Source organism: Misgurnus anguillicaudatus, chromosome 7 (assembly GCF_027580225.2).
Source record: "Misgurnus anguillicaudatus chromosome 7, ASM2758022v2, whole genome shotgun sequence".
NCBI classification, from domain to species: domain Eukaryota; kingdom Metazoa; phylum Chordata; class Actinopteri; order Cypriniformes; family Cobitidae; genus Misgurnus; species Misgurnus anguillicaudatus.
This window is the reverse complement of record NC_073343.2, coordinates 28,013,022-28,030,267: the sequence shown is the minus strand read 5'-3', so window position 1 is coordinate 28,030,267 and position 17,246 is coordinate 28,013,022. Positions and strand designations below refer to the sequence as shown.

At 37.6% G+C, this 17,246-nt stretch overlaps 1 protein-coding gene and 1 long non-coding RNA gene across 4 annotated transcripts in view; one reads left to right on the top strand and one right to left on the bottom strand.

The window, feature by feature from the left end:
- Positions 1-5,206, bottom strand: part of LOC129417814 (uncharacterized) — a 73,203-nt gene extending 67,997 nt beyond the window's left edge. For both annotated transcript variants that reach the window (XR_008635867.2, XR_008635869.2), the window contains exons 1-3: positions 5,070-5,206; positions 4,439-4,739; positions 3,796-4,023 (exon numbers count right to left, since the gene is read on the bottom strand). This is a non-coding gene — a long non-coding RNA (uncharacterized lncRNA). The remainder of the gene's footprint in view (positions 1-3,795; positions 4,024-4,438; positions 4,740-5,069) is intronic.
- A 250-nt stretch (positions 5,207-5,456) lies between these two features.
- The window catches only part of spata17 (spermatogenesis associated 17), a 45,805-nt gene continuing 34,015 nt past the window's right edge, over positions 5,457-17,246 (top strand). For both annotated transcript variants that reach the window (XR_008635866.2, XM_055172648.2), the window contains exons 1-5: positions 5,457-5,673; positions 5,882-5,971; positions 7,901-7,982; positions 9,448-9,498; positions 11,717-11,820. Coding sequence is in view for 1 of the 2 variants with exons in the window: in XM_055172648.2 (XP_055028623.2) it covers positions 5,606-5,673; positions 5,882-5,971; positions 7,901-7,982; positions 9,448-9,498; positions 11,717-11,820 (395 nt within the window). In the remaining variant the exon portion in view is untranslated. The remainder of the gene's footprint in view (positions 5,674-5,881; positions 5,972-7,900; positions 7,983-9,447; positions 9,499-11,716; positions 11,821-17,246) is intronic.

Here is a 17,246-nt window from a genome sequence, read left to right as displayed (position 1 = left end):
GATTATTTAATCATTGTGACAGCCCTATTAACCATGTCAATGCAAATAATGCAGAAAAAGTAATATAGTACTGCAAAGAGAAATATATATATATATATATATATATATATATATATATATATATATATATATATATATATATATATATATATATATATATATATATATATATATATATATACATATTTTGCAGTTAAGCAGTGCCTTCTTCACAGTAAGCATTCCTCAATGCACAAATATTTGCTAGGCTTTAAGCCGACCTCTATGCCTTAAACTGATCACAAAAACCATATTAGTCTAGTCTACAATAACGATAAAGCCCCCACAAAGGTCTCTCTGAACAAAAATCTATTTAGTTCCAAAAGTACCTGTGTTTAGCCACTATGCTCCACTTACTTGCCTGATTTGGTAGGGAAAGTGGATAACTTTAAGGTGTCAAATAGTGTTTTAAACCCACAACTTACTGAAGTTCCATGTCGTCAGGCCCATGAAAACGAATCTTTCAGTAGTAATAGCTCCTATAAAAGTGGACAGAGCCATTGAAATGGAGGCAAGTAAATAGGCAACAAATACTTTGCTCGGCTCAGGTGGGCGATGAAGCAAACTGAAAGGTAGAAATGGGATGGGGCACATTGGACCGTGACTAAAATAGGCCAGAGTTCATAGGTCAAGGTCTTTATGAGAGCTGCCCTCACCCCTCCTCCATGCTGTCTCTCATCTAAAAGATGGATAGCTTTGTACACACTGTTAACTTAGACTGGATTAAATTGTCAACAATTACACTTTTAAACAAGATGTACAAAATCATTATGAGCTGCTGAATGCTTTATTCTGATTGGTTGAGAAATGTTCCACGGGTATACATTATTTTTCGATATACGGACAACTGACCTGTCAAATGTCTTAAAATAATCACCAGAGAATGTCTATGTAAAGTCCCTGACCTGTATTGGCTGGGTGAGATACATGTTTTAATACAGTATCTGTATAAAAGCACATATAATGCTAGTCAGGTAAACTGTCAATCCAGTTGTATCATTTAGCCTTACAGAAATGGAAATAATCCAAGCCAAAGTCATAACCAAAGTCATCACCTATGATTACCGGCTGTGTTTGAATAAACGCACTGTCATGTTTTTATAATCTGAAAGATGCTCCCTGCAGGAGGGAAATGTCATTTTCGGTTTTAGATACTCCACAGACAAAAGACGTGCATACCAAAGGATTTGCTTGAGAATAAAATTCACAAATCCAAGCGACCCGGTGACAAGCATATCCCAGGAGACTTGTAGTCTTATTCAATCTCAAACCGCTGTTATTAACAACAGCACAGTAAATATGGCACTGCTCCAGAAATCAAAGTCAGGCTTAATCTTGGCAATACAGACCGACTCCGCATTTGACAAACGGTTCAGAATCCTATGAGTTAAAGCAAACACTACAGAAATACGACTGTAAAGTAGCGCCGCCCGAGAGGACTTCACTAGGTTGTTTCATGGCCCCAGGCGATAACTACAACAACAACACAACAGCCGCAACATAAAAACAGTCAGACTCGATGGAGAAATGAAACGGTAACCGACAGATGAATGGTAAGATGATAAAAAGAAGCAAGTTTGTGCTCACTGTGGACGTTCACAGCCAAAGAGAGAGAGAGAGAGAGATAACAGAAAACAACATGGCTTGATTTACTCTCTCTTCAAAATTGGATGGCGAACACCCCCCTTTCCATTAACTACAGTCTATATGATTTTTGGCAAATAAAACCGTGCAGAAGCATCTGTGCGCCTGATACTGCGACAGAGAAACTGCGAACGCAAATGATACGTTTTATTATTTGCCTCCATCAAATAGGCCCTTGCATCTGCTTCTTTGGCGCGATATCCACAAACACGGCGTCTGTGTGAGACGGGAGAGACCTCAATCAAACATCAGCTAAGCCTTTCTTCAGGACATGAAAAAGAGCTCTCCTCTAGCTGATATTATGTTGCCAGAGAGAAAGGAAGAAGATGAAGAGAGAAGAAAGGAAATGCAAAACAGAGGGAGGATGGAAAATAACACGAGTTACTAGATGATGAATAATAAGCAGTTGATGTACATGCAATACTTGAGGTATAGCTTGCATGATAGTCCTGTTAGGTATGCTAGTGTTTCTATATAGTGGATAATCCTTTTACTATATTTATACAAAATATGTAAAAATTATTACTTGTTCTATACATTTTATTGTGTAATGTATTGTATACATTTTATACATATGTTATACACTTGTTTATACACCTGTTCAATTTCTCATAAATGCAATTATATAATCAACCAATCATCTGGCAGTTGCTTCAATGCATTTAGGGTTGTGGTCCTGGTCAAGACAATCCCCTAAACTCCAAACTGAATGTCAGAATGGGAAAGAAAGGTGATTTAAGCAATTTTGAGCGTGGCATGGTTTTTGGTGCCAGACGGGCCGGTCTGAGTATTTCACATCTGCTTAGTTACTGGGATTTTCATGCACAACCATTTCTAGAATTTACAAAGAATGGTGTGAAAAGGGAAAAACATCCAGTATGCGGCAGTCCTGTGGGCGAAAATGACTTGTTGATGCTAAAGGTCAGAGGAGAATGGGCCAACTGATTCAAGCTGATAGAAGAGCAACTTTCACTGAAATAACCACTCGTTACAACCGAGGTATGCAGCAAAGCATTTGTGAAGCCACAACACGCACAACCTTAAGGCGAATGGGCTGCAACTGCAGAAGACCCCACCGGGTACCACTCATCTCCACTACAAATAGGAAAAAGATGCTGCAGTTTGCACGAGCTCACCAAAATTGGACAGTTGAAGACATTGAAAAATGTTGCCTGGTCTGATGAGTCTTGATTTCTGTTGAGACATTCAGATGGTAGAGTCAGAATTTGGCGTAAACAGAATCAGAACATGGATCCATCATGCCTTGTTATCACTGTGCAGGCTGGTGGTGGTGGTAATGTAATGGTGTGGGGGATGTTTTCTTGGCACACTTTAGGCCCCTTATTGCCAGTTGGGCATTGTTTAAATGCCACAGCCTACCTGAGCATTGTTTCTGACCATGTCCATCCCTTTATGACCACCATGTACCCATCATCTGATGGCTACTTCCAGCAGGATAATGCACCATGTCCCAAAGCTCGAATCATTTCAAACTGGTTTCTTGAACATGACAATGAGTTCACTGTACTGAAATGGCCCCCACAGTCACCAGATCTCAACCCAATAGAGTATCTTTGGGATGTGGTGGAACGGGAGTTCCGTGCCCTGGATGTGCATCCCACAAATCTCCATCAACTGCAAGATGCTATCCTATACATGTGGGCCAACATTTCTAAAGAATGCTTTTAGCACCTTGTTGAATCAATGCCACGTAGATTTAAGGCAGTTTTGAAGGCGAAAGGGGGTCAAACATATTATTAGTATGGTGTTCCTTATAATCCTTTAGGTGAGTGTGTATATATATAAAGATAAAGCTTTTTTCCCACTATTGTCTGATTATTTTAAACAGCGAATGATCAGGGCAGATTACATTCGAGCAATCATAAGGGGCGAAAAACATTGTGATTATTTTGTATTTGGTGGTTATGACAACAGAATTGCAGTTTGTAAGCTCTGCACTTCCAAGATTTCACAAGATAATATTTTGAAACAAAGAGTAAAAAGTTAATATATCAGTAGATATCATTCTATGTAATCTTATGTCAGTATTGACAATAATTTTGTATACATACATCTCTATTATATTGTGATAGGAAAAGAAAGAGAGATTACTTTTCTGGTGGTCAGCCCAGTTGGAGGCGTTGGAAATAGTTTGAAGAGAGAGGAGCTATGATGAAACAGCATGGAGGAGCATGCAGGTGATGTATCCCTGCACAAAAGCAGTGGGGCCGGCAGCACTAAATGCCCTTCTGCATGGGGCAGAGGAGCCTCAACTTCATCAAACCCCTCGCAGGATCAGCCCCCTTCTTAATGGATTACTGCTGTCTCTATGGAACCACACTGCAAATAATGATAAAACACCTCTGGATTAAACCATCATGCACAATACTCAATTCATTACGTTTTCCCCCAGATAAAGGCCAGCTAATAAAAATATGATTTTCTCTTGCACCGAAACACTCACACCTTTATCCTTTAATAGAAACAAAGGGGGGATGTGAAATCATCCCAGAGCAATAAAGGCCATCATTGCAATTACACTGACTGTGCCATTGCATAGTGAAAATAATAGTTGCATGTAATTGTTTTGGTGTAGAATAAAATTGTACTTTTGCAGATCATCTAAAATGGACATTGGGCCCCGACAACCACCCAATACAAGGTCTTCACATAATCAGCAAGGTGCGATTTACAGTACTGTAAAGTCGGTGTAAAGAATGCAGTAGTGGTCGGATGCAGGGCAAAACTGGGTCACCTGGCTGCATGTAAACATGTGGGCTCTCAACAGCTCTCTTCAGGTGACACCTCATCACCGTGCTGCTAGAATGATGGCTTACACCCGTCTGGCTTGTCAAAACACTGTTTCGCAGGCAATTACCACGGTGGCCAGCCCACCACCGGGTTCGGATGGATGGGCGACACAGCCAAAGGGTCACTCCTCTGCCCATATTTCTAGCGCTTTGCTCTGGTGCAGCGGGACAGCAAATTGGCTGGCGTCTGTCAGTGGTTATCTGTATTGTCGAGAACTTGTAGGACGCCTTGTACTGCATATGCCTCTATCAACCAGACAGAATATCAAAAAGAGAGAGAGAGTGAATATCCTCTTAAAAGATTGATATTTCAGTTTTGTTTAAAAACACAAGCTAAAATGTATATATATATATATATATATATTTTTTTTTTGCAGAATGTATATTATCATGTTACTACTGGACACATAAACATACGGTAAGTGGAAGGGTTGTCCAAAAACTAGTTATATTGATTGTATTCGCTACACTGTCAAACTTTTAAAAGTTTAGCAACCCATTGAAATGCTTGAAAAACTGAAATAGAACTGTGAATTAATAACCAAAGTGAATTGTTTACAAGAATCGACTGCATACCTGCATCCGAAATTCCCCCACTTGGTGTCATACATCCGCGTATAATTGTTGCCTGGTCCTGGTATAATTTACGTATTTGGGCATGTTTAATTCCACCTATGAGGGGCACTTTAGGAAATCAATAAAGGGAAAAAATGCGGATAAGGGTTGTTGCTTTTCGTTTAATTAGTAAAAGACAGGATTTGAATTTGATTCGCGTTTGTTTTAGGTTCATGTCATCCCTCGTAACATGATCTGGCAACATTTCGCGTCCTTGCCTGCGTCAGCGTCCCGCAGTGTGCTGATGAACTCTTGCATGCGTTGTCAACGACACGGTCAAACGCTGCAAACATGGCGACACTCGTGAAACTTGACAAATCAAAAAGTCATTTTTTAAATCAGAAATTAAATAAGCAGTCATAAGCAGTCAGATATATGATAAATAGCAACCTGCGTGTCCGTTAAACTTTCACTGAACTTTCCAGCACGCGCCAGCACCAACCCCATTGTACCGATGGTCTCTTCCGTCGTCATGGAAACCCTCAAACGCTGAAAACATGGCGACGCTTGTGAAACTTTACAGTCAGCTTGAGCAAATCAAAGAGCAGTATTTTATCAGAAACAGGTAATTAAATCGATACTAAATATATAGAAACTTGTTAAGTTCGTTACATCTGAGAATATTTTTGTGGTTTAAATTAATCTACGCGTAAAATAAACACAGTCAACAAGTGTCCTCTCCATACCATGTTAACTTAGCTTCATGTCAGGTCTTGATTAGAAAGCATTCATGAGCAGTTCAGTAGTTTTTAGTAAAGCTTCTAATGTTACAGGATTGCTGAGGAACACAGGAAGAAAGAGAATCAGGCTGCTGTCAAAATTCAGAGCTGGTTCAGAGGCTGCCAGGTGAGAGGATACCTGAGGTAAGAGAATTTTACGTTGTTTTGTTATTCATACTTCAGGAAGTACAATGATGTAACTGTTGTCATAAATTACTAATGTAACTACAGAAACATTAAGGGATTAGTGTATATATTTAATAAATCTATTAATAAGAACAAAACATTATTTGTACATTCTCTGCATATGTGGCTCCTTAAGGGATAGTTCACTCAAAAATGAAAATTCTGTCATTATTTACGCACTCTCGTGTTGTTACAATCCTGTATAAATTTCTTTGTTCTGATAAACACGAAGGAAGATATTTTGAGGAATGTTTGTAACCAAACTGTTCATAAGCCCCATTCACTTCCATAGTATTGTTTTTTCCTACTATGGAATGGGGCTCATGAACGGTTTGGAAACAAACATTCCTCATAATATCTTCCTAATGGGGCATACACACCAAATGCGAGTTCAACGATTTGCACGAGTAGATTACATACAAAGTCAATGCAAAGACGCGCTCAGACGAGTCCTCGCGTGGGGCGATGCGAATGATGCGATATGGGTGGCGCGTTTGCAGCGAAATGCAAAGACGCGATCAGACATATGGACGGCGCTTTGACGCAAAACAAAGACACGCTATTTGCCCTTTAAAGGGGGTCGCACACAGGACGCGCAGCTCAGTGCCGCGCCATTCTAAAAAACTCAAACACATTGCTTTATATATGAAGAGTTTTGTTGCAAAACGAGATAAATCCATTTTTTTTTACATTTTTGTCAAAACATGTTTATTATTACGTTATCATGTTATTATTTTGTTTTATGGTGCTACTGAGCTGTATTTTTTATGTTATGAAGGTTTAAATCAAAACAAACCAACTGCAGTTGAATTGAAATTAATTGGAAGGCACAACCAAAAAACAAGATTTCTGAACAATTAAAAAAACGGTGGTATCTCGTTTTGCAACGAAACTCTTCATATGCACACCGGCGCTGACAGGTGGCGCCTGTCCGCGCCATCCAGCTACGACTCAGGAAGTTGCTCAAATCCTTGTCGGGGCACAGAGCGCCACTCACATAGTTTAACATTAAATAACATCATATTTGTCCCAAATCATTAACGATTAACATTGGCTGCTAACGTATATTTTGCATTTTGAAGTAGACGCTATCTGACGAAGCTCGCGCTATTTAATGTGCACTTCCGGTTTACAATACCTCCGAGTTGTCCTAGACAGGGAACACGGCCGTGTGCGACCCCCTTAACACGTCTTCGCCCAAGTTGAAAATATTCAACTCGAGTGAAAAATTCGCATGACACAAAGTTAAATCTTACGACTAATCTAGAGCAAGTAACGCGATGCCCTGCGTTTGGTGTGTACGTAGCATAAGTGTTCATCAGAACAAAGAAATGTATACAGGATTGTAACAACATGAGAGTGCGTAAATAATGACAGAATTGTAATTTTCACTATCCCTTTAACCCTAAATCTTCTGCATCCAGTCTTTGGATGTAAGCTGATGCACAGGGTGCTACAGTGTGTGACCTCGGCATATTTCTGTGCATTGAGCAGACAAACTCCCAGACAGTAGGTTAATTTAGATTTCTTTAGTTAATTGATCAATGTGTTAAGTGGCTAATTAGGCGCAATCTAGACTTCTTGAGTGCCGCTCCAGGGTTGCCACCGTCCTACACGCATTGATTTTTTGGGAGTTATAAATGGCCTTTTGGAAATTGATGGCCATGTTAAGTTCAGAGTTGCCATAGACATGCATTTAGAGGGGGGTTAATGATAAATGCAAATGTAGAGTTGTCGAAAATGACCCACCACAGGCAGGCAGAAGAAAAAAGGGGTTAGAGTTATTCCCTAAAAGGATTACTTTTGAAGTTAATCTTCTCTTAGAAGTCTTAGATGTCTGGTGTTAAAATTAAAGCTTATTCGTTGTTGCTTAAAATATTTTTTCAGTCATCTGCATGAAAATGCAACATCAATACAGAAAATATGGAGAGGGTTCATTGCACGGAAGCTGTTCAGACACAGACTAAAGGTAAGTTGTAGTAACATGTATTATTGATTAGGTTATGGCAGTCCTCATTAACATTAAGCGGTTAACAGGCATGCCATGACTTACATTTATCTGACATACTGTAAGTTTCTAGTTTGACAAATCATATTGATTTTTGATATGATGCTTTTATCTTACCCATGTTTTACAGGGGTCAACAACTAAGGGCTAGTTTTTCTAATTAATAAAAACTAAGAGGGGCATGTAATAGATTATATTACGCCTAATTGTTCAGCCTCATGCCACGTAATGGTGTATTTTCCTGCTTGACCTGCATTAGACGTAGTATTTTATGTCTTCCAAATTTTTGCATTGTAGGGATGCACAATATATATCGAAATGATTGCGCAAATGTGCATATGGCAATATGCATATCGAAATAGTTAGCAATAACTATATTATTGATTAGGTTATGGCAGTCCTCATCAACATTAAGCGGTTAACACGCATGCCATGACTTATATTTATCTGACATATTGTACGTTTGTAATTTGACAAATCATATTGATTTTCGATAGAATGCTTTGAATAATTTGAATTCTTCAATAGTCAAATTTTTTTTAACAGTCTGTCACGAGTGCTTGTGTGTGTGCTCTAATGTGTGGAAGAGGGTCAACAATCAGAAAGAATGTGAAAAGTATTTTTGTTATTTGATTTTCAGTATTTAAACATATGTTAATAACTTTGAATAGATTTTACAGACTTAAAGTATTATTGTATTGCGTATCGTTTATCATATCATTTAGCAAGTTACTGCATATAATGTTTTCTTCAATGCCGTGCAGCACTAGTGCATTGTTTTATTATAGAAGTTACCTTATGTTCAATATGAAAAATGTTGCGTTATATGAAATGGAAATGGATCCGAGATCTGAAGAATACTGTAAAGTAACTTTATGAACAGGAATCGATTTATAAAACAGAAGGGTTTTGGGGGTTTTTGTCATTTGTAAGTAAGGTCTTTTATTCTCATTATCATTTAACACTTTCAAGTAAATCATATGCTGGATCCCAAACCGCCTACTTCCATACTATATAGTACGTAAAGTAGCGCTTTTTACGTACTATATAGTATGGAAGTAGGCGGTTTGGGATCCAGCAATAGTCTTGTGTTATGAATATTTTCCGCCATGGTCAGTCGGTCCATCCTCAGTGGAATTCTATTGATTATCAACTAAGCAAAGAGCATTTTACCATCATACATCTCCATTAGTTACCGGCATTGCTTTCATAGATTTTCCCAGCCATGTCTGCATTACATATTAAAAGCAGGCACTTCCTTTCAATACAAAGTATGACTTGCCACTCCACCCTCTTATCTACTGCTGTGTCTCTATGACTTTTATGTATTATGTATGAAGAGGGTTTTGTTCCTCGCTTGTTGAGAACACATCAGAGGGCCCAGTCGCAGTGGTTGTAGTGTAATGCTATCTTCCTTTCTTCACAGGCAGCATATTTTATCATGAAGATACATTTCTACAATAAGTTGGCTGTCAAGGTAAATATTTCTCATGTTATTTAGTGTGTGTAAAGTCAAACATTTGATTTGGATGAAATCTGTAAACAGATTTTACTGCTGCTTGATAACTGCATCAAAATTGACAATGAGGCCTGATATGATTCTATTTTACAATTACAATACATCTATATAATATTATATTAATATTAATAAACAAATCATGCATACTAGCATAAAGGGGACATTTCACAAGACCTTTTTAAAATGTAAATAAATCTTTGGTGTCTCCAGAGTTCGTATGTGAAGTTTTAGCTCAAAATGCCATATAGATAATTTATTACAGCATGTTAAAATTTCTACTTTGTAGGTGTGAGCAAAATGTGCGTTTTTGGGTGTGTCCTTTTAAATGCAAATGAGCTGATCTCTGCACTAAATGGCAATGCCGTGGTTGGACAGTGCAGATTAAGAGGCGTTTTTATTATAAGATGATCCCTTTCTGACATCACAAGGGGAGGCAAATTTCAATAACCTATTTTTAACATGCTTGCAGGAAATGGTTTACCAAAACTAAGTTACTGGGTTGTTCGGTTTCACATTTCAGATTCGGTTGATAGAAGCACTGGGGACCCAATTATAGCACTAAGAGGAACGACTTTTTGTGATATGTCCCTTTAAGTATTTAAAATAATTTGTCTAAATAAGCAAGAATTTGCAACAATATTTTCTCCAATCAGTTTTAAAGGTGGTTTTCCAGGACAGGGTTTAAATTAATCCATGGCTAGGCCTTAGAAATATTAGGATATTTAAGTATTTTCTACAAACATACCTTACAAAATAACATTACTGACATAATTTAAGGTATGTCAGTTCAAGCTTGCAAACATGCATTTTAGTCTGAGACTAATCTTAAACCCTGTCCGGCAAACCGCTCCATATGGTTTGTGTAAAATAGTAGCAACGTGTTCAACGTGCTGTGTTTCACAGCCTATACATCAGTGATACATTGGCACTTTTATAGACCTATTGGTATGCATTGAAACTTTAGTTTTACAATTGTTTTTCCCTGAGGTGAAGAATTTTATAAGTCTTACAAAATTTCATAGCTTGAAAAAATGTTGTATTTCTACAGAGGATTGCATATTTCCGCTGTGATGTTTGGACATCACAAGAAATGTGAACAGAGTAAGTGATTTATACGCAGATCTTCTGTGTTAAATCTAGAGCCCACCCGGTATTCCTCATTCAGTTCTGTTATGCGAGCATAATTTGAAAAATGAATCCTGACCTCTTTTAAGGGGTCACAGAATATGAGACTAAAGGTCCCGTCAGCACTTAGACACAAGCAGAAGCTGTTTAACAGGATAGACAGCTTTTATAGGCCTTGTAAAAGATAGTGCTATGTCCAGAAAGATGAAGTAATGTAAAAATCTGCAGAAGAGAAAACAGCAAGGTTACAGTGAACAGTTATTTAAAAAAAAGGATCTTTTTAGGCACAGTTTGGGTGTTTTGGATAAATAAAATAGACTGTTATTTGTCTCTTTGAGTTTGGAAAGCTACATGGGAAAGTTTGCATCATGCATTATGTTTGATAATTAATATCATAGTACTTAAAAATATACTACTGATAGAAGATATATTCAAGGTCACCGATCAAGTAGTCACTTGTGTATTTTCAAGGTATTGTAATGAATAGAGAACTCAAAAGCTTTGTTTAGTCATTTTGTTTTCTTATAAAGTGTTCATCACGCTCTTTACTAAAGGCCACTGTGTTAGCCTTTTAATAGAAATCAGTGTTTACAAGGGGGTCCCGATTTGTATTAGATCTAATTGTGCAATATGCATCATTGATTTTACTAGTCTAAGAGGTCACGAAGAACTCAGAATCCAAGCCTGCAATTACTTTATTTAAAATTATCTATTGACTACTGATCAGTGGTAATTCTTGTTTTGTTTTGTTTTTACCTTCTTATTGTTTTAACTTGCTATTGTTTCAAACACCTAATGAGTCTGAAGGACAAGTGTCCTCTTTGGTTTGGGCCCTCAGTAGTGTTGTCATAGTGACACTAACTAGCACCCTCATTCTTCATGTAGTGACAATGAGTGCCAGCCTTAAAGCGACAGTGACTGAATTGTCTCTGCCTTTGATTTGACTTTCATAAACGTAACTTTTACTTTTCCGATTATAAAAAATATGTTTTGTGATTTTTCAGTGGGACTGAATCAGGCAATTATAATCAAAATGTACCCTTTTCTGCAGATACAGAAGAGATGGCGGGGCTATTATGTTAGAAAGTACGTACACAATTATTATGCACGCAAGAGATATTTGGAAGGATTAACAAGGAAGAATAATCAAATCAGGTGGGATTTTTTTCTTTTATTAAGCAGATCCTTTTATTTCACATTTGTTACAATTTCATCATTATTGTAATTCTGTCTCTTTGATTGATGTGGACCTAAATTTCCAGATAAATTGCTTAAAAAATTTAACTTAAAGACATCATTAAATTATATAGAAATGACCACCGTCCGCATTTTTAACAAAGACAAAGGAATGTCAGCATGTTTAAGACATGTAGCTACATTAGCAGCAAATTATGCATAAATGGCCCCTGGTTACTTTTTATGAAATCCAAAATGAGCCTCTGATTTGTGCATACCCCCACATTTATAAAAAGTCCTGCTTCGGGCACGAGGAAGATGCATATTCTTTTACTTTTGATAAAAACGAAGTCACTTTTATTAATGTGGCCAATATATTTTGTTGGAAAATATCTTAAGGGTCTTGCTAAAATTAAATGTAGATCTGTTAAGTGCTCCTTGGATCGCTGACTCCCGACAACACCCCCCAATCTCACTTAAAGTGGGAATGTTCTCTTTTAATGGGGTTTTTCACCTATGAATCATGCTAACACATTGCAATGTTTAATAAAAAAACACCGATGCATTGTGTTTGGCAGGTTGACCTGCAGATGTTGGAAACTGGTATTTCTCTGTGTTTCTGAGTTCCTGGTAGTGGTCGTCAGATGTATGGTTTTCAATAGCCAATGCAAATGCCAATATCTAGATAGCAAAGTGGCTGCTTAATAGCAAAATAGATGTATATAATAAAACATATAGGGCCCTATTTTAACGATCTAAGCGCATTGTCTAAAACGCACGGTCTAAACAGGCGTGTCCCAACCACTGATCTATATAAATGACTGGACTGCGCATAGAACGCTTAACGTAACAGCGTGAGGTGAAGCCAGCGCGGAGTTCGAGCCGCCATCTTGGTATACCCAACCGGCAGACGGCGTCATTGACTTCCATTCAAAATCATGTTTTAAATTCACCCGCTTTACAGCGTATCAGTCACGCAAGATTATTTTAAGGATAAGTGTACGTAAATTAACTGTTAATTCTGGTGTTATTTGCAATGTTTATGCTTTAATCGGGCAGGAAAATGGATTTATAAAAAACCGTTAAGGTGAGTGCGTCTGCTGCATTCTGTTAATGACACGGGTATAAATAAAGTTTTTTTGACATTCAGCTACACGGTAAGCGTTATTTCTCTTAATACTGTAAGTTTAGGTAACTTGTAAGTTTAGATAACATAAAACCAGCAAATTATTGCATACGGTACAAAGTATGATTATTTATTTAGATTTCAGAATAAGCACGTTTGTCATTAATACTAAATATGCTGCGGTCTGTCTGCTGATCTGATACTGTAATGAAGATGAATGTATAATAACTGATTAAAAACTAAAATGTACAACTTACAGTAAATAACTATGTACATGCTTAGGACGTTTGTGTTGTAATAATGTACAGGGTAACTTAAGATATAAAAACGAAGACTAGTAAAGTGAAGTTTTATCATTAAAATCTGATCGCGTCCATTGATTTAATGGAATGTTTGGGTATACCAACATGGCGGCGCGGTGGCTTCACAGTTGTGACGTCATGCGCAATCCAGTCATTTATATAGATCAGTGGTCCAAACCCACTTTTGCTCATTTAACGAAGGGAAAATGGTTTATGCGCCAAACGCACGGCCTAAAGGGTTGTTCCTATTCTCCTAATGAGTAATGGATGTGTTTTGGGCATAACATGCAATAAACCAATGAGAGTCTTAGCTCTCATCCTCTTTAAAAGCAATTTGCGCCTGATGCCTAATCCCTATTTATAAAGCGGAATTTGTAAACTGAAAAACTAAGCAGAGGAAGAATACCACCAGCTTAAGATTAATGTAAAAATATTGTGTTGTTTTTATTTGTATTTTTTTTTATAAAAACCTTTAAAAGCAAAGTAAAAATAGCAGGCTTTTAATTTCTGTAAATGTATCAATATCCTACATAATCATTGTAATCTCATAAAATAACTTGCAAATATGCAAGAAAACGTTTGTACTCTAAAAATACACACAAGAGATAAAGAATTTACAAACGTGCCGAGAGCCATTTCAGCACTAGGACAGCGCTGTGAGTTTTTTAAAGCATTACTTAAACATTATAAGCATTAAAGCATTACTTAAAAACGGTTCTCATCTCATCATATCCACAGGTACAGAGTCATCATATACAATAAATCCGTGGAGTAGCATTTAAAAAACATTTAAAAATAGATGCATTTGTTTAAAGCAAAGCATTTATTTACTTACCAGGCTACAATTGAAGCAGCTCTTTACGCCTTCTAATGTCTCATAATCGGTCCTCATTTATGTCCAAGAGACTCATTAATAATCTTTTACATTTTAATACTTTAATTTTTATATTTAAAAGCTTTTTTGCGCTGCTGCGTATCCATGTGTGTAGTAAGCAAACCAGCGTTGTCATCCCATTTATAGGCGCGTATTTCTAACGCGCTTATTAAATAACAAAAACACTATTGCGCCTTTGACTTTAGACCAGTGGCCGGTTGCATAAACATAGCCGTGATGTAAAGACTGCGTCTTAAGAATGATTCTGACTAACTAGCAAGCAATTAGTTAGAGCTAATCAGTCTTATTATTTGAATTTAAATTAGACCAATCTGCCTTTCTATGTAACATACACTCTCAGAAATAAAGGTACAAAAGTCGTCACTGGGACAGTACCCTTCCAAAAAGGTACACATCTGTACCCAAAGAGTGCATATTAGTACTTTGAACTGCCAAAATGTACCTTTAAAGGTACATATATGTACCTAAATGGTACATATTAGGACCTTTTTTAAAGGGTACTGCCCCAGTGACAGCCTTGTACCTTTATTTTTGACAGTGTACTTAAAACAGTTTTGATCAGTCTTGAAGAAAAAAATTCTAGACTAGTCTTGAAATTTTATGCAACCGGCCACAGGTTTTAGTTGGTCAATGGCATAGTCTATTTCAATTGCCTCAAAATAGCAACGCGCCAACAATGCGCCTGAACATTTTCAGACCAGAACGCCCATGGGCGCAACATTGGGCGCAGATGCATTTGCTATTTAAACAACGTGGCGCTAAACGTGAAAATTATAATTGCACTGGGTTAAAAGACACTTGCATTGCGCTGCATTGTGCCGGGTGTATGATAGGGCCCATAGGCACATTAAGCTATAGTATTGCAAAGTAATGCACAAAGACAATCATGCATAATCATTTTACTAGTGAGTTTTCAGTGTCTCTCGAGCTGTGACGTCCCCTTTCCGTTTGTCCATTTTGTCTCTCATCTACCTTTCGGTAGATGCTATCTGTTAGTGCATTAATGACTTGTTTATGTAACGCTTCTGAGGTCACGATCAATCAGTCAAAGATGTGAAGTGAAAGATCACCGTGCTGATTCTGACAATCTGTTCCACGTTGGGCTCAGGATCACCCACTGACTGATTAGTCACCCCTCGAAGGTCTCGACGCCAGGATTTTAATCTGTACGGCTCCGACGCTTGAATAAATTATTTGAATTTTCCTAATGGTTTCCATTTAGCACGGACCGACCAGCCTGGCATGCCAATGATAGGAGGCCAGCGACTGCCCGGGTCAGGGCAACCCCTCTCTCATCCTCTCTCCCTGCCAACGATGAAGGATCCCCCCACCCTCCGCACGCTCCATGTCGTTTCATTAGCTCTAGCCTGACGACAAGGCCCGCTATGTTCCAGTGTCCATCTTCATTCAACTATCCTTCTTTGCATACCTTAATGAAGTCAAGACCCGGGTTCGCCGCAGCAATTCCACAGCAAGAGTTTGTGCAATGTAACAATTTATCACTTGTCAGGAAGACACTTAAAGTTCCAGCACTTAATAAGAGCTTCCTCTGGGCTTGAGTAATTAGAAGCGAGCGGCTTGCATATTTACTAAATGTGGAGTGTCATTGCCACCATGGCCTATTGCCTGCATGAATTATTTCTCTATCTGTAATAAACAGCCGGGTAATTATTACTGCCATAATCAGATAAATTTCTCTCTGTAATGTTTGAGCACGGCAAATCTTTAACTCTTTGGAAGAAGGGGGGAATTTATGGACTCCAATCGCTTAGGCTACTGTTTCATGCTCCCGTGTCCCTTTCAAGGACATCTGTGAAACTAACTTCTTAACTGCAGGCCTTATTTAAGTTTTTTCATTATAAACATTTCATAATATTTAGGGCAGGTCTTTTATCAATGCTAGACTCCAAAATACACAGGGCACGGTATGCATACGCTTAATCACGCAAATTGCTGCATTCATTACAGAGAATGAACCAAATCCAGTTTTATGGGTAAATTGATCTCTTTTTTTACCTTAAAAACATTTGGCTTTTCTAATTAATCAGCTTTTTTTTTTTTTTCAAAACTGCTCTTTTAAAAAAAACAACTGGTAGTTAGTGGACTTTGCTTTTTTGTTTATGTAGGTATACATATGTTATATGGCATACATATGACATATGTTATATACATTTACATATGTGACCCTGGACCACAAAATCTGTCATAAGGGGGGTATTTTTTTATTTAAAAATGTATACATCATCTGAAAGTTGAGTAAATAAGCATTCTAATTGATGTATGGTTTGGAAAATATTTGGAGAGATACAGCTATTTGAAAATCTGGAATCTGAGGGTGCAAAAAAATTGAAATAATAATATTGAGAAAAATTGCCTTAAGTTGTCCAAATAAAGTCTTTAGCAACTGCATCCACTCACAAAAATATTTTTTATATATTTATGGTAGGAAATGTACAAAATATCCATAATATGATCTTTACATAATATCCTAATGGTTTTGGCATTAAAGAAAAACAATAATTTTGACTTTTTAATTTTGACAATAATTTTAGCTTTTGCTACTAATATACCCGTGCTACTTAAGACTGGTTTTGTGCTCCAGGGACACACATGTGCATTTAGTGGATGCTTTTATCTAAAGTGACTTGCAGTGCATTACAAGGTATACATTTTATCAGCGTGTGTTTACTGGGTGAATGCAATGCTTTACCAGTTGTGCTACACTGTGTGATAAATGGTCAAAAATAATCCCAAGGTGTCACTGGGGCTGTACCCTTTCAAAAAGTACACATTTGCACTTTAAGGGCCCTATCATACACTAAGCGCAATGCAGCGCAAAGCGCGACGCAAGTGTTTATTGCTAGTTTCAGCCAGCGCAGTATTAATTTTTTCACGTCCAGTGTCACGTTGTTTAAATAGCAAATGCATTTGTGCCCATTTGTGCGCCCATGGGTGTGCTGTTCTGAAAACGAGGTGTGTTCAGGTGCATTGTTGGCACATGGCGCATTGTATTTTGAGGAAACTAAAATAGACTATGCCATTGACGAACTAAAACCTGGTCTAAAGTCAATGGTGCAATACT